This window comes from Aplidium turbinatum, chromosome 3 (genome assembly GCF_918807975.1).
Source record: "Aplidium turbinatum chromosome 3, kaAplTurb1.1, whole genome shotgun sequence".
NCBI lineage: Eukaryota > Metazoa > Chordata > Ascidiacea > Aplousobranchia > Polyclinidae > Aplidium > Aplidium turbinatum.
The window spans coordinates 11474261-11499601 of NC_137474.1; the positions used below are offsets into that span (position 1 = coordinate 11474261).

The 25341-nt window shown below is 39.2% G+C and overlaps 1 protein-coding gene across 1 annotated transcript in view; it reads right to left on the bottom strand.

The window, feature by feature from the left end:
• LOC145766547 (uncharacterized) overlaps positions 1-15501 on the bottom strand; it is a 44549-nt gene extending 29048 nt beyond the window's left edge. Inside the window, exons 1-2 of the mRNA XM_082578269.1 lie at positions 15009-15501; positions 14698-14954 (exon numbers count right to left, since the gene is read on the bottom strand). Coding sequence (XP_082434395.1) covers positions 14698-14954; positions 15009-15273 — 522 coding nt within the window. The 5' untranslated portion in view covers positions 15274-15501. The remainder of the gene's footprint in view (positions 1-14697; positions 14955-15008) is intronic.
• Positions 15502-25341: the final 9840 nt, after the last annotated feature.

Sequence of the window (25341 nt, forward strand, 5' to 3'; positions counted from 1 at the left end):
TTAAAACATTAGCACGAAAAAAAAAATAAGAAATTAAAAATGTTAGTTCTGCAACTTACAAAACTAAAAAAAATAATTTTAATAAATCATAAAGTTTTATTCTAATAAGATACACACGAAAAATTATTTTAAATAAAGAAATAGGCCTAGTTAAGTTTTGTTTCACAAACTAGAAAGTAGTTTTTACAAATCGTAAACTAAAAGTTTTATTCTAATAACATAAACATGAAAAATTATTTTAAATAAAAAAATAGTTAAGTTTTGTTTTACAAACTAAAAAGTAGTTTTGACAAATCGTAAACTAAAAGTTTTATTCTAATAACATAAACACGAAAATTAATCACAAACTCAACTTTTATTAAACTGAAAAATAGTTTTAACAAATCACAAACTTTTAATTGCACAAACCAACAACCAAAAATATTTTTAACAAGCTACAAACTTTCAGTTTGTATGATTGATAAATTAAAAAAAACATTAACTAACGAGGTGCAAACTTTATGTTCCATAATTTACTACTGAAAATTAGTTTTAACAAACGTTTAAGTTCCATAATTTACAACTTAAAAAATAGTTTTAACAAACTACAAACTTATAAGTTCCATAACTTACAAACTGAACATAAAAAAAAAATAGTTTTAACAAATTATAATCTGAAAGTTTAACACATGAAAACATACACATGAAAAATTATGTTAAGTGACAAACTTAAGTTTTCTTTTACAAACTTAAAAAATATTTTCAACAAATTGCAATTTTATTTTTACAAGCTTAAAAAACTATAACAAAATATCACAAGTTTCTGTTGCATAATTTGTAACGTTAAAATCTGTGTTTGGAGATTTGTTTGTATGTTTTTATCAGCAGGTGTCATTACGTGTTGCAAAATTTGTAACGTTAAAATCTGTGTTTGGATATTTGTTTGTGTGTTTTTATCAGCAGGTGTCATATTCTGCTGGAGTTTGTATTTTTTTATGCTTGTTTTAAGGTAACAATTTGTGATGTAGATTGCGCTAGGTTTGTTGATTTTTTTTCCAGTCCTCAGCTTGTAGAAGTATATGTTGCAACAATTTGTTCTATAGCTGTTCATTTGAGTGTTCTCGTTGTTTAAAAGAAATGTTGATTGTTTAGCTGGTATTAGCATCATCTAAAATAAAAATGTAAAATTTATTCCTGCATGATAAGCCTAAAGTTACGTTGTTTTGACCAAGTTATTACTGCAGGCTAGTTACATTTATCAAACCTTACCATAAAGTTTTAGCTGAAGCCGCTGTTACAGCGAAACGAAGACCTGGTGAAATAAAGGTTTACTGAAACCAACATAAACCGAAAAGATGATAAAATGCAATATTTATTAAGTTTTTTTGGTCAAGTCATGGGTTTTGCCTTACAATGAACTAAAACCATTCCACTGATTAAAAGATTCATCAAAGTACAACAAAATGTTCAATCAACCTAAACATTCCAAACAACAGTAAAACCTCATATACCAATAAAATCACCAAAAGATCCCACCAATCAATGACAAGTTATGAAACTCGAAAGATCCACTCCCCATAAGAATGCAACACAGTATTCGGAAAGACCTGGAATCTAACCAATAGACCTATCCATCAGATTCAATAGTGAAAGCTCCACTCCTGCAAGCAAACAGCTTAGTGAAAAAACATGGCTGCAACCAAACCTATAAAAAATTAACAAAACATACAGACACATACAGAACATATACAAAACAAATACATACAGACAGTTTGCTAACTTAAACGCGATCAGCTCCCACTACGTATTGTACGAGAAGAAAAACAAACATTCGTTTATGGTATTTAAATCGTGATGCTCTATATGCCTAGAACCAAAAGATCCCACCAATCAATGACAAGTTATGAAACTCGAAAGATCCACTCCCCATAAGAATGCAACACAGTATTCGGAAAGACCTGGAATCGAACCAATAGACCTATCCATCAGCTTCAATAGTGAAAACTCCACTCCTGCAAGCAAACAGCTTAGCGAAAAAACATGGCTGCAACCAAACCGATAAAAAATTAACAAAACATACAGACACATACAGAACATATACAAAACAAATACATACAGACAGTTTGCTAACTTAAACGCGATCAGCTCCCACTACGTATTGTACGAGAAGAAAAACAAACATTTGTTTATGGTATTTAAATCGTGATGCTCTATATGCCTAGAACCAAAAGATCTGCAGATTAAATCAGCAACACTACATTAGCTAATATTTTGTGCGGTTGATATTTTATGTTGGTTGAGCAAGAAATATAAATAACGTTAATAAACCTTTATGATCTTCAAGTATATGCTTTAGGTGTGTTTAGGACTTGTATTGGAATAATAATTATGACAGTACTTCGAAGCGAAGATGAAAAATAATTAAAATCAGGTCATTCACAAACTCTCTTATGTAATGTAATTTTAATGACAGAAATTAAGGCAAGATAATTATGAACGCCTGCGAGATGCGATTAAAACATTCAATGCGCAGTATCATGAAACAGAAGCGATGACCCAAAGGTATCCTGTAACGCTAAATAACCACAAACATAGGTTGTTTCCTTGCTAAAGCGTTTAAAAAAAAATGTAATTAAGCTTTGTAAAACGTTACAATCAGATTTAACATCTAATCGAAATCAACTTGGGGACATGTTTCAGTACAAATTATTACATAACCAACTAAATATTACACTTCTGGATAATGTTAACTGGCTAAGAGTGCATTGTACCAGCCGCTTACTGGGCTAGTTTATAAAAGTCTACTTCAGGAAGTAGGTTGAGTTCGTGCATCCACAACAAAACTATATGCTCGCATTCTGCTCACTGGACTTTAGACCTACTGGGTTATGAGAGTTTTACGCCTAACCACCAACAGATGTGTAGAACAAAACGGTTTCATTAATATCACTCTTAACAGATTCGAAAAATAAGAAAGGAACACATTTCAAAAACAATTATTATTTATCATATTTAAAAAAAAAACTATCATAGAGTGATGTCACGCGCCGAATTATAATATGTCAATACCCACTTCCGTCAATACCACTTCCGTCTGTACCACTTCCGTCTGTACCCTACCTATGGCAATACCCGTCTGTACCTGGCGGTACCCACCGTCTGTACCGACGGGGCAATGGAACCACATGATTAACTACTAATGTCTAACCCTAACCTTACAAGCGCTCGTGTGGCCTCGGCATTTTTATTGCCGACGCTAATTTCGAAGACTGACTATATCGCATCAATAAAGTGTATTGTGATGTCACTTGCATCCTGCTTATGTCAGACATCAGCTGCTTGGTCAATCAATAATGTTAACAATTCAAGCATAGACAGTGTGTATTGTGATTTATCGGGTGCTTTGACTGCTTTCCAATCCTTTGTGATTATAAGTGGCAAAGTACTTTACTCACAAGACCGCTTGCGTAAAAATTTTTCGAAACTTCATGGCGGACAAATGCGGCCGACGGAAGGGCGAGACCCGGCGGACAAAATGTGGGTTTTTGTAGGTTAATTGCGGCCATGGCCGCGATGGCCGCCTTCAGTTTCGAGGCCTGGCTTATGAACTTGTGCAATGTGCATTGCTTATATCAGTCCTGGTCTACAAAATGTGAAATTCTACCGTTCTGGGGCCACACACAAGGCCAGATGGATGGCCAAATTGATTCATTCCTATTAATTGGTGCTACTGGAAAATCAAATAGCTAAGTTACCTAAGGGAACTATCACATCAGGTTCACAAGTGGCTAAACTGAAAGATCTCATGAATTTTATTTCCCTCGTCTACTGTATTATATATATTGGTTTCGGTGTAGTGTTGCTGTAGATGCTCCTTGGAACCGTTTGACTATGTACAAGAACATTCTCAGATATGGAGCAGTGCATAAGTTGATATCAGATGCTGCTGAACGTAGCTTCAAACGTCAATTTTGGTATCTCTCTGCTGAGATGGTACCACTGGACTGGCACTGTTCAGCTCTGAAGTTCAGGAAGAGGTAAACATCAGATGGCTGATGAACTTATACATGTAAAACCTACAGATCCTGTTTTTACACCAGCAGATCGGTTTGGCACTGGCCAGCTACGGACCACATTTTCCATCAGAAATCAATCTGGAATCAAAACTGACAGATTTTATCACAAAGGACACTCGGTTCTTTTTCTCTGTTTTAGAGATAAATGATGATTTTCTTCCTTTATCAGTAGAGAAATGGTCTGAATCAGAGTCGTACCAGAAAGCTGTTTACAATGTGGCTGAACATGGAGTTAAACTGAGCACCGATCACCTACATTGTGCCAGAAACGAGGAACACTATCAAAACACTTTACAAATAGTGGAAGCTAACAGAAAAGACACACCTAATTTGAGAAAGGAAAAAAACTAATATCCTCTTGCACAGATTAGACTAGTCGATCACATTGCCTTCTGTGACAAAATGTGTTAGTAAAAGTTTACAGTTACTGTATACATACAGATTCAATACCAGGCTTTCATGTAGCAAACTTACTAGCCTATATTGGTAACTTTCTATGGTATTTGATCTATTTCGAGCGGTACCTCTAAATACCCATTGTCAGGCATTGTCAGGCATTGTCGGGCATTGTCAGGCATTGTCGGGCATTGTCAGGCATTGTCAGGCATTGTCAGGCATTGTCGGGCATTGTCGGCTTCTCGGGGAGTTGTGGAGCATTTCTAGGGGTTGTCAAGCATTTTCAGGGGTTGTCAGGCATTGTAGAGTAGCTACTTTCAGGCATTGTTGGGAATTTCCAGGCATTGTCTAAGATTTCCAGGCATTGTCGATCATTATCAGTGGTTAACGGGTTTGTTAGGCATTATAGAACATTTTCAGGCATTGTCGAACATTTTCAGGGCTTGTCGAGCATTTTCAGGGGTTGTCAGGCATTGTAGAGTAGATACTTTTAGGCATTGTTGTGAATTTCCAAGCATTGTCTAGGATTTCCAGGCATTGTCTAGGATTTCCAGGCATTGTCGATCATTATCAGTGGTTGACGGGTTTGTTAGGCATTGTAGAACATTTTCAGGCATTGTCGAACATTTTCAGGCATTGTCGAGCATTTTCAGGCATTGTCGAGCATTTTCAGGGGTTGTCAGGCATTGTAGAGTAGCTACTTTCAAGCATTGTTGGGAATTTCCAAGCATTGTCTAGGATTTCCAGGCATTGTCGATCATTATTAGTGGTTGACGGGTTTGTTAGACATTATAGAACATTTTCAGGCATTGTCGAACATTTTCAGGTGTTGTCGAGCATTTTCAGGAGTTATCAGGCATTGTAGAGTAGCTACTTTCAGGCATTGTTGGGAATTTTCAGGCATTGTCTAGGATTTCCAGGCATTGTCGATCATTATCAGTGGTTGAGGGTTTGTTAGGCATTGTAGAACATTTTCAGGCATTGTCGAACATTTTCAGGCATTGTCGAGCATTTTCAGGGGTTGTCAGGCATTGTAGAGTAGCTACTTTCAGGCATTGTTTGGAATTTCCAGGCATTGCTTAGGATTTCCAGGCATTGTCGATCATTATTAGTGGTTGACGGGTTTGTTAGGCATTATAGAACATTTTCAGGCATTGTCGAACATATTCAGGGGTTGTCGAGCATTTGCAGGGGTTGTCAGGCATTGTAGAGTAGCTACTTTCAGGCATTGTCGATAATTTCCAAGCATTGTCTGGGATTTCCAGGCATTGTCGAACATATTCGGTGGTTGTTAGGTTTGTTAGGCATTGTCGAAAGTTTTCTTGGGTTGTCGATCATTTCCAGGTTTATCAGGCATTGTCGATGTTACACACTATCCACAATACACAGCAAAAAACAAACATTAACACATGTTTTCGATAACAAACAGTCATACAAGGAAGAAAAACATTCCTAAAAGGCATGTTTTTCATCAATATTCCGGAGAGAAACATTTTCGATCGACTCAGATAATTTGCTTGGTAGATAAATCCAGTCAGAGCTTTAGTAACTAGGCCATAGAAACAAAATATCCATTGCTGAAAAATGAAAATTGTTTTTGATGATTTTAAATCTCGATTTAGTGTTTTTCATGAAATCGAAGAAATAGTCGACTACGTCTCATACCCGTTCACGTCGGATTTAATTGTGTCTACTCTCTACTAATTTCTTTCAAAATAAATGAAATATTTTTGTTGGAACAGGTAGGCTACGTAGGTACGATTGAAGTGGAAATGTAGACATTGAAGGTTCGAGCATCCGAAGATGATTTCTGGTGGTTTGTTGTTGATGCAAAATAGTGCAATATCAAAAGATGTGCGGAACACATCCATTCTAGTTTTGGTTCAACTTATTTATGTCAATCTGCATTTTCATTTGTGAACGTAATCAAAAAAAGCAACGTGCTGTGCTAACCGACCGCCACCTGGACGATTGCTTTAGACCAGTAGTTCTCAAACTGTGCGTCGCGACGCCCCGGTGCGTCGTTGCAATTTTCCAAGGGCGTCGCAGAAGAGTTTCGCTCGTAGCTGAATTCAGTTTATCTTATAAAGATGAGGTTAATCCTTTGATTAGCAGTTTCAGTTGTCATCAAAGTTGTTAACTTCATTAAAACACGCCCACTGAAGTCAAGAGTTTTCAAAAAACTTTGTGGAAAAATGAATGCAGCGCATCGGAGTTTGCTCTTTTAATTTTCATCCAGGTGGCTTTCGCTTAGAAAATTCTGTGAACGCTTCTACGAATTGGTGGATGAACTTCAGGCTTTTTTGCAGCAAGAAAATAATCCACTTGCAGATTGTTTAGCTCAGAACAATTTTTTATTGAAATTGGCTTACTTTAGCCTACTTGTGTGATATCTTCGCCAAACTGAACATTTCTATGCAAGGGCCGAATAATAATATTTTATTTGCATCAGACAAAGCTGTCCATATCCAAAAAAATGACATATTCATAAAAATGACATTTCAGATTCATAAAAATGACATTTCAGATAAAATTGCAGCATTCGTTAAAAAGCTGCTAACTTATTGTGGAAGGAAGATATAGCAAACCTGTATGGAAGCTCTCGATACTTCACTTTCTTGTCCAATTTGCTTGAAAAGAAAAGTATGACGCTGCCTTCAAATTTGTGAAGCATATTTGGACAACATTTGTCCAAGCTCGAGTCGAAATTTGCAAAATACTTTCCAAAAAATTTATCAAACTACGAATGGATTCGTGATCCTTTCGTCCAACCTACTCCACTTTCTTTTACTGCACAAGAAAAAGAAGCCTACATTGACCTTTGTTGTGACAATTCCCTGAAAAGGATGTTTAATTCAGGAAATCCGGCAAATTTCTGGATTTCAATGAATGGCGATTATCCAGCTTTGGTGAAGAAAGCACTACGAATTATTATCCCATTTGTCACGTTATATTTATGTGAAGCAGGATTTTCTGCCTTGGCGGTGATAAAAAGCAAATTTCGATCACCAATAAACGCTGAAAGAAAAATGCGGGTGGCAATTTCAAAAATTCTCCCAAGATTTAATGAACTTTGTAAAAACAAACATAGCCATTCTGAAGCCATTCTGAAGTTCCATCGCTTAACAGGCTTGCTCGGGACAGGCATTGTGAGCGTTGGAGCCGTGATAAGCGAGGGTCGGTGTTGGGACTTGGGGAACTTCTCTAGCACACGTTTGTCCGGTTGGCCATTATCGGGGTCATCACTCACGAAGCCAGGTCGGGGTTTGTACCAGTGTTCCAGCGCCCGGAGAAGAAGCTCGCTGCACCCTTGGGATCGTGCAGTAGGGTGAGGTTATTATTGGCTGACCATGAGGCCAGGCTTTCTCCGTCTGTGTTGGTGGTGTTGTAGCCCCAGTGAACGTGGTGGCAATTAAAATCGCCAGCATAGAGGCTGGGTTGGAGGAACTTTGTTTTAATTCTCAATTGATTGGTTTTAATGCATTGCCATAGGCTACTTCATTATTACATTGTTATAGGCCTACCCTAAATAGTCGAAGATGAGCTGCCATACTGTATTTTCTGGTTATAGGCTACGATAGAAGCTGACTTTTCTCACCCTGTGGTATTTCACCCCCATCCAAAGTAGGACTTGAGTATGGTATCAGCACCATACGCATGATAATCGAAATAGCCTACTGCAGCGGTCCCCAACCTTTTTGCTCTCACGAACCGTTTTTAAATAAAAATTGCCTTGCGGACCGGCGATAGGAAAAACAAAGTTTGACATCTACGTAGGCCTATAGCCCAGGTCCAATTTTTTATTGCGGTTTAAACACACTTTGAGCAAGATTTGTAAAATATAATAGACAATGTAACAGTTGAGGTCGGAAAATGAAGCTAGTTTAGCAGGGAGTCTGTGAGGATTGCTCCCCAGAAAATTTTGACTAAATTTACGTTGCTTTGATCGCATTTTGATGCACTTTTAGGCCCAATAATGATTTATTTATGAAGTCGCACACCTCGTAATTGATCAACACCATCAAATTAAAAATAGATTTTTAGAAGTTTGAGTGACAAATTTTGATTTAAAATTAAAGTTACTTTTTAAATATATTTTCTTTCTCGACTACAGAAGGATTTCAATAATTTATTTGTTAAAAGTTTGTATAGTAGTATATTGTATGAGCTTAAAGTAAAATTTCGAAAATCCATTTCAGGTGCCCCCACCTTTCATATATAGCTTATACAATGCACATTTCACCTTATACTTCAATTTTATTGTTGGGTAGTTGATTGATTGATCTTTATCCTCGGACTGGGAAAGCTTCTTTGAGAGCTTAATCCTGACAGTTTCGCGTACTTGTAGAGGCTTTGAACCAGCCGGTCACTGAAATTGACGGAGTGGTATTTTCTCTTGTGTTCTTCTTGGTGAATTATTCCATCTACTTGGTGCCACTAAATGGAGAGCTAAACTGAAATGCGTTGCTCAGTCAAATACACACCCCGAGAGCCGAACCAGCGCCGCTTGATCTTGTTTAACTGTAATTAGTTTATTCTATGGCTAAGGACATACTGGGTCGCGCCCCGGTTATTGGGAACCCCTGGCCTACTGTACAGCATAGCCTACCCGCGATCTTCATATTTAAAGCTGCATCGAAGAAATAAAAACAAACTGAATCTCACAATGAAGATAGAGTGGAAAGTCTAACTTTTATAAGCTAACGTCTTTCTTATTCCAATTTTGCAGTTCGCAATTTGAAAAAATCGTATCTCGAGTTGGCCCATGTTTAGTCAAAACACCAAGTAAAATGCAGAGCTTTTTATGATTATATGACGATTCAAGATAATGGAAATAAAAAACACGATAATCGTGGATGCGCAGTGTGACAAATGGCTTTGGAGTCGGAACCTGGCGTATTCAGACAATGCCTGGAAATCCTAGACAATGCTTGGAAATTCCCAACAATGCCTGAAAGTAGCTACTCTACAATGCCTGACAACCCCTGAAAATGCTCGACAATGCCTAAAAATGTTCTATAATGCCTAACAAACCCGTCAACCACTGATAATGATGGACAATGCCTGGAAATCCTAGACAATGCTTGGAAATTCCCAACAATGCCTGAAAGTAGCTACTCTACAATGCCTGACAACCCCTGCAAATGCTCGACAATGCCTGAAAATGTTCGACAATGCCTGAAAATGTTCTATAATGCCTAACAAACCCGTCAACCACTGATAATGATCGACAATGCCTGGAAATCCTATAGACAATGCTTGGAAATTCACAACAATGCCTGAAAGTAGCTATTCTACAATGCCTGACAACCCCTGCAAATGCTCGACAACCCCTGAAAATGTTCGACAATGCCTGAAAATGTTCTATAATGCCTAACAAACCCGTCAACCACTGATAATGATCGACAATGCCTGGAAATCCTATAGACAATGCTTGGAAATTCACAACAATGCCTGAAAGTAGCTATTCTACAATGCCTGACAACCCCTGCAAATGCTCGACAACCCCTGAAAATGTTCGACAATGCCTGAAAATGTTCTATAATGCCTAACGAAGCCGTCAACCACTGATAATGATCGACAATGCCTAGAAATCCTAGACAATGCCTGGAAATCCTAGACAATGCTTATAAATTTCCAACAATGCCCTAAAGTAGCTACTCTACAATGCCTGACAACCCCTGAAAATGCTCCACAACCCCTGAAAATGTTCGACAATGCCTGAAAATGTTCTATAATGCCTAACAAACCCGTCAACCACTGATAATGATCGACAATGCCTTTAAATCCTAGACAATGCCTGGAAATCCTAGACAATGCCTGGAAATTCCCAACAATGCCTGAAAGTAGCTACTCTACAATGCCTGACAACCCCTGCAAATGCTCGACCCCTGAAAATGTTCGACAATGCCTGAAAATGTTCTATAATGCCTAACAAACCCGTCAACCACTGATCATGATCGACAATGCCTGGAAATCCTAAACAATGCCTGGAAATTCCAAACAATGCCTGAAAGTAGCTACTCTACAATGCCTGACAACCCCTGAAAATGCTCGACAACCCCTAGAAATGCTCCACAACCCCCCGAGAAGCCGACAATGCCCGACAATGCCTGACAATGCCTGACAATGCCTGACAATGCCTGACAATGCCTGACAATGCCTGACAATGCCTGACAATGCCCGACAATGCCTGACAATGCCTGACAATGCCTGACAATGGGTATTTAGAGGTACCCTATTTCGAGTGTGAAATTAGAATTTTAGACCACTTCCGCTCACTGGAGTTGTATTTTTAGCTACCGTATTCCAACGCGTGAAAAATGTGAATTCACAGACAACTCGTATAGACAAGCATGTTCTTTTAATTCCCTGTACGATAGATAGTCGAACAGGCAAAAGTTTTATGCATATTATTTTGTTGAAACATACAAATTCTGTTGAGATGCGTGAAAATACCGGTAATTCAATATTTGCTTAATGGCAAACCTAAAAATTTGAATGGGATGGTGGCCCACATAAACGTGCCCCAATTCTACTGATTTTTGGACCAGCAAAGATTCTTGGCTAGTGGAACAATCTCACAAATCTACAAGTCAATAGTACAAAAAAAAGTAAAAAACAAGGGGGTTGAGTGCACACTACCCAGGATGTGTTCAATGGGATGCTTATTCAGAAGCCAAATGCAAGTTTTGCCTCTATTCAACATTATATTATATAATATAAACTCAATTAAGTTAAGTGTGATCAGATACTTACAAACATTGAAATAAAACAATATCTAAAGCTGTAATAAATGCAATAGTTAAGTTTACACTATCAAATAAATATATATGCGGCATGCAGCTGCACTATCGTATGCTTCTGTAGTCTATTGGACCTCATATCACCTCAACCACCTCATTGGACTAGAGGCCAGTTTGCACATAAATGGTCACATCCTCGTGTGTTTTACCTAGGTTACACTTTTTTTAGTATTTCATCCATAAAACTGCCCAAAATATCTAAAAATGCCATTTCTTTCCCATAAAATGCCTTTTTTAGAGCAAAAATGTCATTATGCAATTTTGGCTGCCCATGCATCATTTTAGACTGCAGAAAGGACTTCCTAAGACTTGATTTAGTGGGGTTAGACACCAAAATCATTAGCCTGCACCCACTAGAAAAAGTATTATGGCTAATTTAAGGAATTTTGCCTTGGCGGCCACTAGAGCGCTCTTGGATAGGGGTCAAACGGGGTCAAAAAATGTTTTTTCAAGTACCAATGTAAAAGATAGCCCAAACTGCATCTTTTGGCAGATGCACTAAGAACAACAAAAAATGATTCAACAGTTCTCCTAAATATCGATTAAGTGAAAAACGAATGATGATTTTGTTGCTTGCATAAAAAAGCATTGAATAATGCGCATTTGATATTTACTTTTAAAAGGGATGGGTATAAGCATTCGATACTCAGCAAGCAACGAATAACGTTATCGAAAAGTGACAACTAGTCGTTACGGTACTTCAAACCCTGCCTACCTGTAGCTGTTCTAGCCTACCAAGATCACTTCATCATTACTTAGTAAGTTATTATAGTATGTATAAGAGTAGTTCTGACATTGGAAAACTATCGCTTATAGAAATGGATCATGCCCAATTGCCCAGCCCTGTGGGTTTTATAAGGCACTGCAAGGCAATAGCCACTAGGCAATAGCCACTGCCGTTTTATAACTTGTCCCATCTAATCTTGATACAAATGTGATTTTGTTTGAAACCAACTCACTTTAAATTTTTCTCCATTGGCTTTAAAAAAAATGGCTGTATCTACATGTATCTGTATCTATCTATATGTAGCTGTAGCCTATAGGGGGTCTCCCCCCCCCCCAGAAAAAAATGAAAAATCACATTAAAATTGTTGCGTTTTGAGCATGTTTTTACCCCAACTTTTGAAAAAATGCATTCAAACTTTGTTGAAAAGTTGATGTATTCTTAAGCTGTATTTAAAAAAACCCAACAGCATTGCTTTGGAGAAAAACTTTACTGGTATTGAGGCTTGAGCTTAGTCTTGACTAGCCTAGCCGTTGCATACGCCACGCGGCCACGGTACAAGGTTCAGGTGATTTTGAGATGCCCTAGCACTTCCTATAACGTAGGCCTACTTCCTATAATATTCCTATAACCGCAAATTAGACTCATTGCAACTACAAATGTTATGTGCATAGCCTTTTACTTCGCAACAGCTTTTGAGCCCCTCCCCCCAAGCTAAAATGTATAATTACGGGCATTGCTACTTAGTTGCTCATGATGAGAAGTTGTCGACTGAAGAAACGTTGTCATGCGATAATGACGAGGAGCAAACAAATAATTTTAAAGGAGGTGCGGTTCCAAGAGAAGTACGTTGTTTTAATTGTAATGGCTTAGGTCATAAATCTGTTAACTGCCGGAGGAAAACTAACAGAAATCATCAGGAATCGAGGAATCGAATCGAGGAACGAGGAATCGAATCGAATCGAGGAATCGAATCGAGGAACAATATAACTACACAATCAATACAAAACGCATTACAAAACAATTAATTACTCAATAAAACAGTTCTCATTAGTCCATCGTTGCACGATCTACCAACGATAGCTTTTCTCAAAACATTAGTCACGTTTTCTGCGAAAGTTTCCATCGTCCTCAATGGGTTCAATGCACCGGCGAGCAAGATGACCCATCTTCTTACATCGGAAACACTTCCTCTCCGGACAGTCCTTGGCGAGATGACCTTCTTTATGACAGTTGTAGCAAGCCTTTTCATCAAAAGGGCAGCTCCTGGCTATGTGTCCAATCTCCCCACATCGGTAGCAGTGGTTGTCACGGCAACGTCTATTTTCCGAATGTCCGCCGTCAGCAACGCACTCCCTGGCGAAGTGTCCGCGTCTACCGCATCTATAGCAAACTCCAAATGGTCGTCGCCTGCCTCTTCCCGGTTCTTCGCGCTCATTGTATCCGTCATCGTGAGATCGTTGCTGATCATCTGCAGAACAATCTCGAGCAAAGTGACCATTCTTGCCACAAGAATAACAAGTAACTTCAGAATTTTTCTCAATAACATTTCCGATTATAAGATCAACTAAAGGGTTTTGTAAACATAACGCTTTCACAGTCCCACTACAATACGGAGTTTCGATATATATCATCGCTAACGGTCCTTGGATTGAAGTGGTATCTATCTTTGTCACATGGCCAGTTTTTCCCGTTAACTGATTGTCATTTACTAAATCTCTCCTCACCATTATACCCGTAGAACCAGAATCACGTAAAACTTTTACCTTTTTGTTTCCAACTGTTCCATCCACTACTGGTAGGTAATCTTCAGGTTTTATTTCTTCGTAAGCATCTTCTTTTGTCTTCTTTCCCGTTTTCTTCTCCAACTGATCATCTCCATCCGATCTCTCATTTTCAAGCGTGGGTTTAGGAATCATTAACGCACAACCACCTCGATAAACGTCCGTGTCTTTATCTTTTCCAGACTGATTGGATAAGGAAAACGACTTGTCCTTGCATTCCTTCGCTTCGTGTCCTTGCCTATTGCAACGATTGCACCACTTCCTCGATTCCTGATGATTTCTGTTAGTTTTCCTCCGGCAGTTAACAGATTTATGACCTAAGCCATTACAAAACAACGTACTTCTCTTGGAACCGCACCTCCTTTAAAATTATTTGTTTGCTCCTCGTCATTATCGCATGACAACGTTTCTTCAGTCGACAACTTCTCATCATGAGCAACTAAGTACTGTTCTGCCACACTGGCTATTTCTTCTAGATTCTTTGGACTTCTCTCCATTAGATAAACAGACAGATCTTTTGAACATGAATCTGTGAATTGTTCCTTAACTATAAGGTTTGCCAATCCGTCCAATGATTGTTCGGCCCCCGAAAGTTCAAACCATTTTAACAAAAGGTTTCTTAAACGTTCAATAAATTGACCTGGGCTTTCGTGGTTTTCAGGCTTTGCCTCACGGAATCTTTGACGGTATCCATGCTCGGTAAAATTGTATCGCTTTAACAGAGCTAACTTCAACCTGTCGTAGTTCATGGCTTCTTCTTGCGAAAGTCTTGAATATACATCAAGAGCTTGTCCCGATAATAACATGCTTAGCTGTGTAGCCCACGTCGACTTTTCCAATTTGGCTATTGTAGCATATCTTTCAAATCTTAACAAATAACTATCCAACTCATCTTTTTCTTCAACAAATGATGGCAAATCTGGACGTCTAACTTGCGCCACAATAACATCTCGAGCATTATCATTAGTAGAATTAGATCGCTCACCAATGTCCAGCTTTTGTCTTTCTAATTCAAGTTTTAACTTTTCCAATTCATATTGTGCTCTTCTTTCTTCAGCTTCTGCTTCGTACTGCCGTTGAGCACGTTTTTCTTCAGCTTCTCGTTGTGCTTGTTTTTCTTCAGCTTCAGCTTCGCGCTGCGCCCGCTTCTCCTCTGCTTCGCGCTGCGCCCGCTTCTCCTCTGCTTCAGCTTCAAGTTGTGCTCGCTTTTCCTCAGCTTCAAGTTGTGCAGCTTCAGCCTCACGCTGTGCTCGCTTTTCCTCAGCTTCAAGTTGTGCAGCTTCAGCCTCACGCTGTGCTCGTTTTTCTTCAGCTTCGAGTTCTGCTTTCCTTATTTCACGAGCAGCTCTTCTATCTTCTCTTTCGTCAGCTTCTCGCTGAGCTTTTTGGTCCATTATCTTGTGATACTCTTCCATCACAAACTGAGACTTTTCATTACCAGTCAGCCCCATTCGTTCAGCCATGCTCCCTAAGTCTTCAATCATCTCATGTTTGACAGTATCCGCCATCTTGACATTAATTTATTATTCTTTCAATAAATCTTCGGTATTCTTCGGTTTTTCGGTTAAATTTTTTTCGGTTTGATCCCGGACGAGCCCCCAGAATGTCACGATTTCTTTCTATCTCTTACCAGGAAAAAGACTTGGAAAGATTCAATGACGTAGTTTAATGGGTCAACCGAAAAGCAGTCAATTAAATGTCGAATAATTCTACTAGCGAAATGATAATCTGACTTCTTGAAGAACTTTAACGAACGGCTTCTCAAATAACTCTAATTTCTGCATCAACTACCAATCCACAACTCATAGCACAACTCTCATAACCAACTCAATAATAATCATCATAATAATAATCTCAGAAAAATCAGAATAAACATTACACAAACTACACCACTATTTATAGTTGGCTGTTCAGTCCAGTAACTTCGAGAAGGTTACATCATAAAGAACCATCGTTCGGTCACGTAGCATTTAAATGTCAACAAGCAGAAGCTTATAGAAGTCTAAAGAATGTCACGTTCGCAAGAAGATTCTTACATAATAACGATTTTGCAATCGGACATTTACAGATAAACAACCTTATGACGTCATGACAAACGACGCTCAGAAATCATGAAAAACAACAGAACCTTCTAGATTTGCATGCTTACAGATGATTCAAGAAATACGTTACATAATACAAATTTCTCAATCAGAGGTTACTTCAGGTCATAACCGATAATAACACAACGCACCAGAATTCCATAATGAAAACAACACGCTTGTTGAAGATACCAAGCAAGCCATCGCGAGGCATTGCACCTTGATTGTGACAAACCTGTTGTATACCCTAACTCTACAGTCTACAGCTCACACTTCTACATTCATGGCTCATCGCTACTCTGCAAAAAAAACTAACTTTAAAAAGTCTGTAAAGTTATTTGGTTAGGTGGGGGTGTTTTCCATACAGCCACAGCCCCCAACAGATTCAAAAATTGCTATAAAATACCAAAAGAGGTGGAGCTTCAAAGATAATTTCTAGCCAATCAGAGCGCTTGAAATCCAGAATCTCGAGCTGCAAAGAAGTTTGGTAACGACTAGAACATCACACAACTAAGGCGAAAGAACCATGCAGCTTGAGTCCTGTCTTTGTCATAGACTATGAAAAATGACTAGAAAAATAGCTAATGATGGCGCATAATTTTTATTGTCAAATTTGAAGCAGATGGAAAAGATTTTGGAAAGAAAGAAATGGATAGTAGGTACCTATGGTAGTACTTTACCTAATGACACTCTAAACCAGAAGTTTTCAACCTTTTTTCCACCGCGACCCCCTCAGAGCAATCAATGTTGTCTCTCGCCCCCCATAAAAGCATTTAACAAGATCATATTTAATGCAAAATCAGGGATATCTAAAGAAGGGGATACGAAGGTTTTTATTATGTCTGACAATAGAAGGGCTTTTGTTTGTCGTGAACAATCTGTGTTTATCGTAAAATGACAATTGGCACCGATAGCAGTTTAATAAATCTTGTTATGATAACTTGGATTGCGCTATTAGCATCACTGCATCAGGCCTGGATATTCACAGCATGCTCATGGTTGCTTGTTAATTCAACTACGTACGTATATACTTGCTTTACATCTAGCCTACTGCAAAGGCTTTGTTAACAAAACAGCTTACTACTGGTAACTTTTTAACTGTCTTTGTAAACAAGTAGGCTATTCTTTAAAAATGCTCTACGTAACAATTGCTAACTGTCTTCTGTGGCTCATTGTACCAGCTGCACTACAAAACTTTCTACGATTTTAAAAAGAACCACATGTTTAAAGCACTGCAAACTACCGCCCTTCATATCCCCTTCTCTAGATATCCCTGTGCAAAATTCAAACAAATTTGATTCATGCCGGCATCCAGTTATGTTTAGTTTCGCTGTTCCAACGTAAACTTCCGAAACGAAAAACGTTTTTTTGCGATGTTATTACGGCTTTTATTACATTTCCAAAAAATAATGAGAATAATCTGGTCACAGCGGTAAACCATAATTTCTTCGTGGGAAAATTGTAACTTAAAGTTCCCGGATCCTTTCGTCTGCATATAATGACCGAAGAAACACACACTTGAACTTCTTTTCAAAAAGTGTATTTCTGTAAAAATTAGCCCACGGCTACCGAAAACGAGGGGGTGCAACGCGTACACCACTGAAAACTGTCACTACAGAACAGATTACTTGGATAAAAGACGGAACCTTTGTCCAGCTAGCAAGCACTAAGCCAACAGTTAAAAGTGCGGCCAACTTTCAAACAATCATTTTACGAATGACCAGAATAGATAGCAATATCTCAAATTCACGTATGCAGTACTGTGACGCAATAATGAAAGACAATTATGAAGTCATTCCAACAGGTGTTTAAAGCTGATGTAATATTTCCTGTTTAAACAGGCCCAAACAGGTCCAAACAGGTTTGACACAATTCTTATGAACGCTGGTGCAATTTTGGCTCATGTTTTAGGAATTTCCATGACGTAATATTCAGTAGACTTGAACGGTTTTTATATGACGTTTGATTTGGTGAAAATTGTCGGGAACATAGCGGCCCCTAGTTATGACAGTCTGACATGGCATAACTAAAAAAGAATTGACGACAATTGTGAGCCAATGAATAAAAACACATGATACACAAATTGTTTGAATCACTCACGTTTAAGTTAATACGCAAATACAAAGGGCATGCAAAGAATGAACAACAATACGGAATAATACACGACGATACATGAAATTGGTACCATAGGTACACGCTAAAATGACGCTATATACAATTGTTGCGATAATAACCGACTGTTCTGGGCTCAGACAAGTATCGGCCACCGCAGACAAAACCAGGCTCAAACCATAACACTTAGGTGTTCTTTACGGGGGCGAGGCACGAAATATCCCTCAACACGTAGTCTACTTTCACTTTCCCCGTACTCTCATCATAGTTGCAGACGGCAACTTTGGCTCTACGAACCACAGGTTTCCCTTTCCTAATTTGTGGAACTACCTCATGCACCCTCCCAAGTTGATACTTCCCACGTTTACCAATGTCTTGGAGAGAACCTACCACTACAAGTTGACCAGGCTCCAAATTCTCGGCCATTTTTAGCCATTTTTTCCGGCCCTGAAGACCTGGCAAGTAAAAATCGATCCATTTACTCCAAAACTGATGAGAAAGTGACAAATTGAACCGATAATCCCTTCTTAATTGGTCACGATCATGTGGTTGCCCAACAGCACAGTATGGGTCTAAGTATGGGGTCAAAAGTGAGGCAGGGGTAATGACAGTAAAATCCCTAGGGTCGTCACTCAAAGGAACCAAAGGGCGTTCGTTCACGATCCGAACGGCACTGCTGGTGTACATAAGCAGTTCAATAAAATTGGGCTTACGTATCGAAGAGTCCAAAATGTGAAAAAAGTATTTGGTCACATCAGCCATGAAACCAAATCTTTCAAGCCGAAATCTAGCCAAGACATCTGCCAGAGGGTTTAACAAATCAGGACGCGAAAACATTACCTCATTAACACAAGTTCCTCGAAATTCAGATTGTTTTAAAGCCTTCTTCCTTAAAGCAGCAGCTCTATCTGACGCCAAAACAAAATTGTTAGGTAGATCAATATCTTCCTTCAACGGAACAGGTATCTCAAATCGACCATCTTTCAACTCAATATTCGGTTCGACAAGTTCTCTAGCCAAAATGTCATTGCGAGACAATTCACAGGTTTCATTTTGCAAAGTCAAATCCTGAATGACTTTATTCAGGTCTGCTATTTCCATATCACGAGACTCAATTTTACACTGAAAGCCAGAGATGACATCCGACTCTGAAGACGTCTGCACTCTGCACACTTTAGCAACGCTTTCAACTAAGGGTGACTTACCACCACAAGCCAACCAACCGAGAGGAGTGAGTAAAGCATGCGGTTCACTGCGATTTTCACCAACACGTTCTTCTTTTGCCCACATCAAATAAGCGTTGTCATTGCCAATCAGTACATTTACAGTACTACATTCATTCAAATGAAACATATTCACGTCATGAAAATGACGGAAACCACTTAAATCTTGTTTATGGGGTAAAGTTTTAACATCGTCAGCCCAAGCTGGGTTAACCACCGAGGTTATATCACAAAACAGTTCATCAGTCTCTAACGACTGGATGTTGAGTTTAACAAGGTCAGCACAAGTAGCTTTCTGACCAGCCAGGGTATCCATTTTAAACGACGCTTTATCGTACGGTTTAAGATCAAGTTCACACACCAAATCACTCGAAACAAAGGTCAACTGCGAACCAGGATCATGCTGACAATACACCAACTTCGATTTGCCAGTCATTGGATTCAAAACACGAGCAGCAGTAACGCGGTTAAAGGCTGCTTTAACATTTCCAATCTTAACATTACGCACAGGAACTCTGGCACCAGCATCATCTTTACCGACCGAATCCAGAGAATCACGTGACGTCACATAAAAATCATGCAGAAGAAAATAGTGTTTCCTATCGTTGTTAGGCCCACACTTACGACAGTTATTTGCATGATTACAGTCTCTAACCATATGCTGGCGCAAACAATTCAAGCATTTGCCAGCTTTCACAATGACATCTCTCCGATCTTTAGGTGTCAAGCGCAAAAATTCTTTACAGTTAGACAAAAAGTGATATTCAACTTGACCACGTGACGAACAACAAAAACATGTCGGTATGTCACTACGTCTGGCCACACCGCCGCGCGGTGCGCCAACAGCAGTCGAGTACTGCGAACTCCCTGAAATCACATTATCATGGGGTTTTACCGACGTCTGCCTAACCGGACATGAAGGCAATTTTCCTTTGCCAAACTTTTTAAAATGCTGCGACTCACCAGAATCGCCCATTAGCATAATGCTAAAATCAGTCGACTTGCGCGTTTCCTCCCGTACTACAAAATCAAACAAACTCTGAAAGGTAGGTTCCTCAGTGCTACCATACTGATCACCTAAAAAGTCAAGATAATGCTGCTTAGCGTCAAACGGGAGTCGCTTAGCCAAATCCAAAACAAAACGTCCTTCTAATTTATCACGCTGACCATAAGCTTTCGCGTAAAGCAAACACTGCGACAATTCATCTTTAAACTCTTTCAGATCACTGGAAGAGGTCGAAGTCAATTTGCTACCATAGCGATACTTTCTAATTTCCGGTTCTGCAAAAAGACCTCCACGAACCCCAAAACGTTGGGACAAGCGAGCTAACGACATTTCTATCCTGTCTTCCTCTGACAAGCCAGGAGTGTCGGAAACCAAATTAGCAATCGTTTGTGCAGCTGTTCTAACACAAGCTGCTTGCAACAAAGTCAAACGAGTTCCCTTAAAGGGCGAAGCTGCCATCAAGGCCATAACACGATTTTTAAAGAAGACAAATGGCATATTATTACCATCGTAACCAATCAAGGCCGCCTTATCGAAGAACGTCCTACTATTTTGGTATTCAAAAAAGCAATCCTGCTGTTGAGAACTCGATTTAGCGGGAGAAGACAAGCTATATCCCTTAAGGGGCTGAGTGGGCTCAGTCACATGCACAGCCCGATCACGATCCTCAAACACGTTAAAATCAGGAGACACGATACGCCTCTCACAACCACCCAAATTACGTGTAGCTGGGCGATCAGCAACTAGCGGCGCAGAAAACTTTGAAGGGGGCAAAGCATTACTGCTAATGGCGGCCCCGTGACCTGTACGCTCTGGGGGAGGAGTTCGGTTGTAATTTGCAGACCTTGGCTCTACAGTCTTCGGAAGACCCTTAGCCGCGGCCCTGAGACCTCCTGAAACAGCTGGAAAACATGTGGATTGTACAGGTCCACTTACAGATTGAACAGGCGTCTGGAAAAGGTTAGGTAAATTAAACTGCGATTGATGTTCACTTCTGGAATGCCTAGAAGAGCCCTTCCTAGAGCTACGCCGGGAGCCCAACTCAGAACGATATTCAGCTAAAACTACCTCTTTACGTTGTTCGGCCCTCAACTGAGCGTCTTTGAGTGCGAACTCAGCAGCTCTAGCTTCAGCTTTCGCGGCGGCCTCAGCAGCTCTCGCGGCAGCCTCTGCTCGTTCGGCCTCAGCTCTCGCGGCAGCCTCTGCTCGTATGGCCTCAGCTCGTATGGCCTCAGCTCTTGCGATGGCCTCAGCAGCTCTAGCTTCGGCCTCAGCTTGGATCTGGAGCTCCTCTCGTCTTAACTGTAGGTTAATTTGTGCAACTATCCGTGACGAGCTCTCAGACATCCTAGTGCTTACATTTGAGGCGCTATCCTCAGGATGTATGTCAGCATCCAACCTATCTGAGAACTCACTTTCTTTTTGTTCGAAGTTATTTTTTAACGAGTTAAATTCGGGATCTACCCTATCACGAAGTTCTGCCAAGATTGCAGAGTTAACAATTTTACTCAAAAGAGCATGGAAATGCCTTAATTCCTCTTCTAAAGTAGATAAGTTAGATCGAAAAATTAACAGTTCCTGCTTATCACTCAAAGAACCTAGGGCTACAGAGAGTTTCCCGATTTGAGTCAAAATATCCCGTCTAAGATGCCGGGCCTCTCGAACTGACTTAGCCTCATCGTTAAAGGGCCCCTCCCCAGAATGGCCTGCCCGACCGCAAAGAACATCATCAGGCTTAAACTCAGTCGAGTCGACGGCGGTCGAGTCCCTGTCGCCACCGAGTGTAGACATATTAAATGTTGGGGCTAAATTTAACAATTAAAAAATTAAGTTACACAAACACACAAAATTAAGTTATAAAAAACTTAACTGCAAAGACTGCAAAAATACAAAAAAGAATTTAAATGCACGATACCGTATCTGTACGAGTATGAAGTCCTAAAGTCCACAAAACTTGCTTGGATTCTTCCACTTGAATCTTCAAGCACAGATGGATTGCCTTTAATCTTCTTTCTTGCCAATGAATGTCAAAGTTATTTTTCTTCAGTACCAACCGAGAAGAAATGTCTCCAAGTTTCTTTGCTTCTGTAGACTACCAACTAACAAGATCTTCTTTTATTATTTCTTTGCTTTTGTAGCCTACCAACCAACAACTTCGTCTTTTTATTTTTTATGGTCACAGCGGTAAACCATAATTTCTTCGTGGGAAAATTGTAACTTAAAGTTCCCGGATCCTTTCGTCTGCATATAATGACCGAAGAAACACACACTTGAACTTCTTTTCAAAAAGTGTATTTCTGTAAAAATTAGCCCACGGCTACCGAAAACGAGGGGGTGCAACGCGTACACCACTGAAAACTGTCACTACAGAACAGATTACTTGGATAAAAGACGGAACCTTTGTCCAGCTAGCAAGCACTAAGCCAACAGTTAAAAGTGCGGCCAACTTTCAAACAATCATTTTACGAATGACCAGAATAGATAGCAATATCTCAAATTCACGTATGCAGTACTGTGACGCAATAATGAAAGACAATTATGAAGTCATTCCAACAGGTGTTTAAAGCTGATGTAATATTTCCTGTTTAAACAGGCCCAAACAGGTCCAAACAGGTTTGACACAATTCTTATGAACGCTGGTGCAATTTTGGCTCATGTTTTAGGAATTTCCATGACGTAATATTCAGTAGACTTGAACGGTTTTTATATGACGTTTGATTTGGTGAAAATTGTCGGGAACATAATCCACGTTTTTGCACTTTCACCGGTTGAATTTATTGCAATCTTTTATGGATTTATTTAAATCAGTTTCAGTGAGATGGCTGGTGCTGCATATTTTTAAATATTAAGTTTGTCAATGCGTGCACCTGTTAGGCCTACTGAAAGAACTTTCAAACAAAATAGCCCACACTAATTTTTTTCAATGCCATTGAAAACGATAGGCTACTGAGAAATCTATATTTTGCATAGGATTCTACATAATTTTGCTTTTTACCATAGCTTTGTTACTGGTTAACTTTAGTCTGCACAAAACAACAACAACGTATAAGAACTTTGTGAAAAATATCAAATGCTTTCCTATAGTTAAAGCCTTTGCAACGTCTGAAAGCTTAAACGATATAATAGCCTAACCCCAAGTAGAGGAATGGGCGATTGTGAAAAAAACACAGTTTTTAATCTTTTCTGGCAAAAAAGAAGTGAAAACAATACACTGGAATAATTATTTCAAGCGCCTCGCAAACCTCCGATAAACGGCTCGCGACCCCAAGGTTGAAAAGCCAATAAAAGAAACAAGGTTGAAAAGCCCTGCTCTAAACTCAATTTCGGTAAAAGTTGTGCCTACGTGGTTTTGGAAATGGGCTCTTCATATGTATTGACCAGTGGCGTAGCCAAGGGGGGGTTTTGGGGGTTACAACCCCCTCCTTTGGCACGCGTGTGACGTCACGATATTGAGAATGATGCTTTTAGCCTTTTGCTATGCCACCGGACAGCACCATTTTACAGGAATATTCATATCCAGATTTTTGTTGAAAATGCTTTCAGAATGCACCAAATTCAATGTAATTTTTCAAAATTTTCTGGGGAAGGCCCCCCCACACCCCCCGCCGCTGGGTCTTCAAAACCCCCCCCCCCCCCTTTCAAAATTCCTGGCTACGCTACTGGTATTGACTCAACTCAGTCATTCGTTTTTAAGCATAAACTGTAGCCTACTGTACTGGTACTGGATCTGTATCACCATCAGCCTTACAAAAATTGAGGGCCGAATTTTTCCAGGGCCTAAGGCTATAGCCTTATTAGCTAAGGCTATAAGGCTATAGCTACATAAAAAAAAACATATGAAAAAACATAAGTACAAAGTTCATATGAATCAGTATCCGTCTACGTATTGTGATTTATTTACAAATGCTTCAATCTATTCATCATCATAACACAAGATATCAAACAAGTAACAACTATTTTATAAATAGATCAAACACAGAATTTGGCAAAAAGTCCATGCAGGTATTGAGACCAATGCTCTGGTCAGAGGTTCCAAGTAGCCTACTAAGCTAAAAAACTTATCATTTCATTGTTTTAAAAAAGAGATCAAAACGTTAATTTTACAAAGCTACAGTGCATCGTAAGTGATATGTCATGGAAACCAACTTGTCAGTTTCTTCGGAAACTTGATTATTCTCTGCTTGCTTCATGGAATTTTGTGTTTAGGCCTACGTTATCATCAATATGTTTTTTTTGTGCGTATGTTGTTGTTGAAGCGCCGGAACGTTTCAACGTTTTATTTTATTTTTTCTCTTGTAAGCTTATTTTAAATGGCAAAATCGTAATTTCCGTAGGGTGGCAATTGACTAGTAGACCCTATGGTCGTCTCGTTGTCTCCCTGTCGGAATGGGAACTTGTGTAACTTTTGTATTGTGTATATTGCATATTTCAAACATGTAGGCTACCTATGTTCCTGTTAATGACAAATAAAACATTGATTGATTGATTATTAGCCTAATGGTTAATCCGGCCCTGCTTGTACACCTTCATGACAAAGACAGGACTCAATGGACATGGCTCTTTCGCCTTAGTTGTGTGATGGTCTAGTCCAACGGTGGGCAAACTGCGGCTCGCGAGCCGCATGCGGCTCTTCAACATAAATTTTGTGGCTCTTGTATTGAATATTACAAGTAATATAATATTTACAAAAAAATTAAGATTATATTTTATAAATATGTTCTCTCGCGAATTCAACCAAGCAGTGGCGTACCTAAGGTATGGCAGGCATCGCTCGAGCCATGGGCGCCACATTGACAGAGGCGAGAAAATCGGTTTGTAAAAATTAAAATTTCTTACTTACTGTATACTTTCTTCAAAATCTAATTTGCACCCAATACAAGACAAAGATCAAAAAGGAGTCTTTTACTGTAGCCATTGTTAAACAATAGAATTGTGACGTTGCAAAACCAACGTTGTGCCTCTCCTGGCTCATTTTGCGTTCAGTCAGCAACAATTGGAAGTTTCATAAAGTCCCTAAGCAACAAATTAATTGAAGCTTAGAAGTAGCACCAGAATTTATTTATTCATTTTACAAGAATTTATAACTTTGTAAATTCAAAACATCGTGCAACCTTGACAAATGAACATTTGGAAGAATTAATTCGCACAGCATAA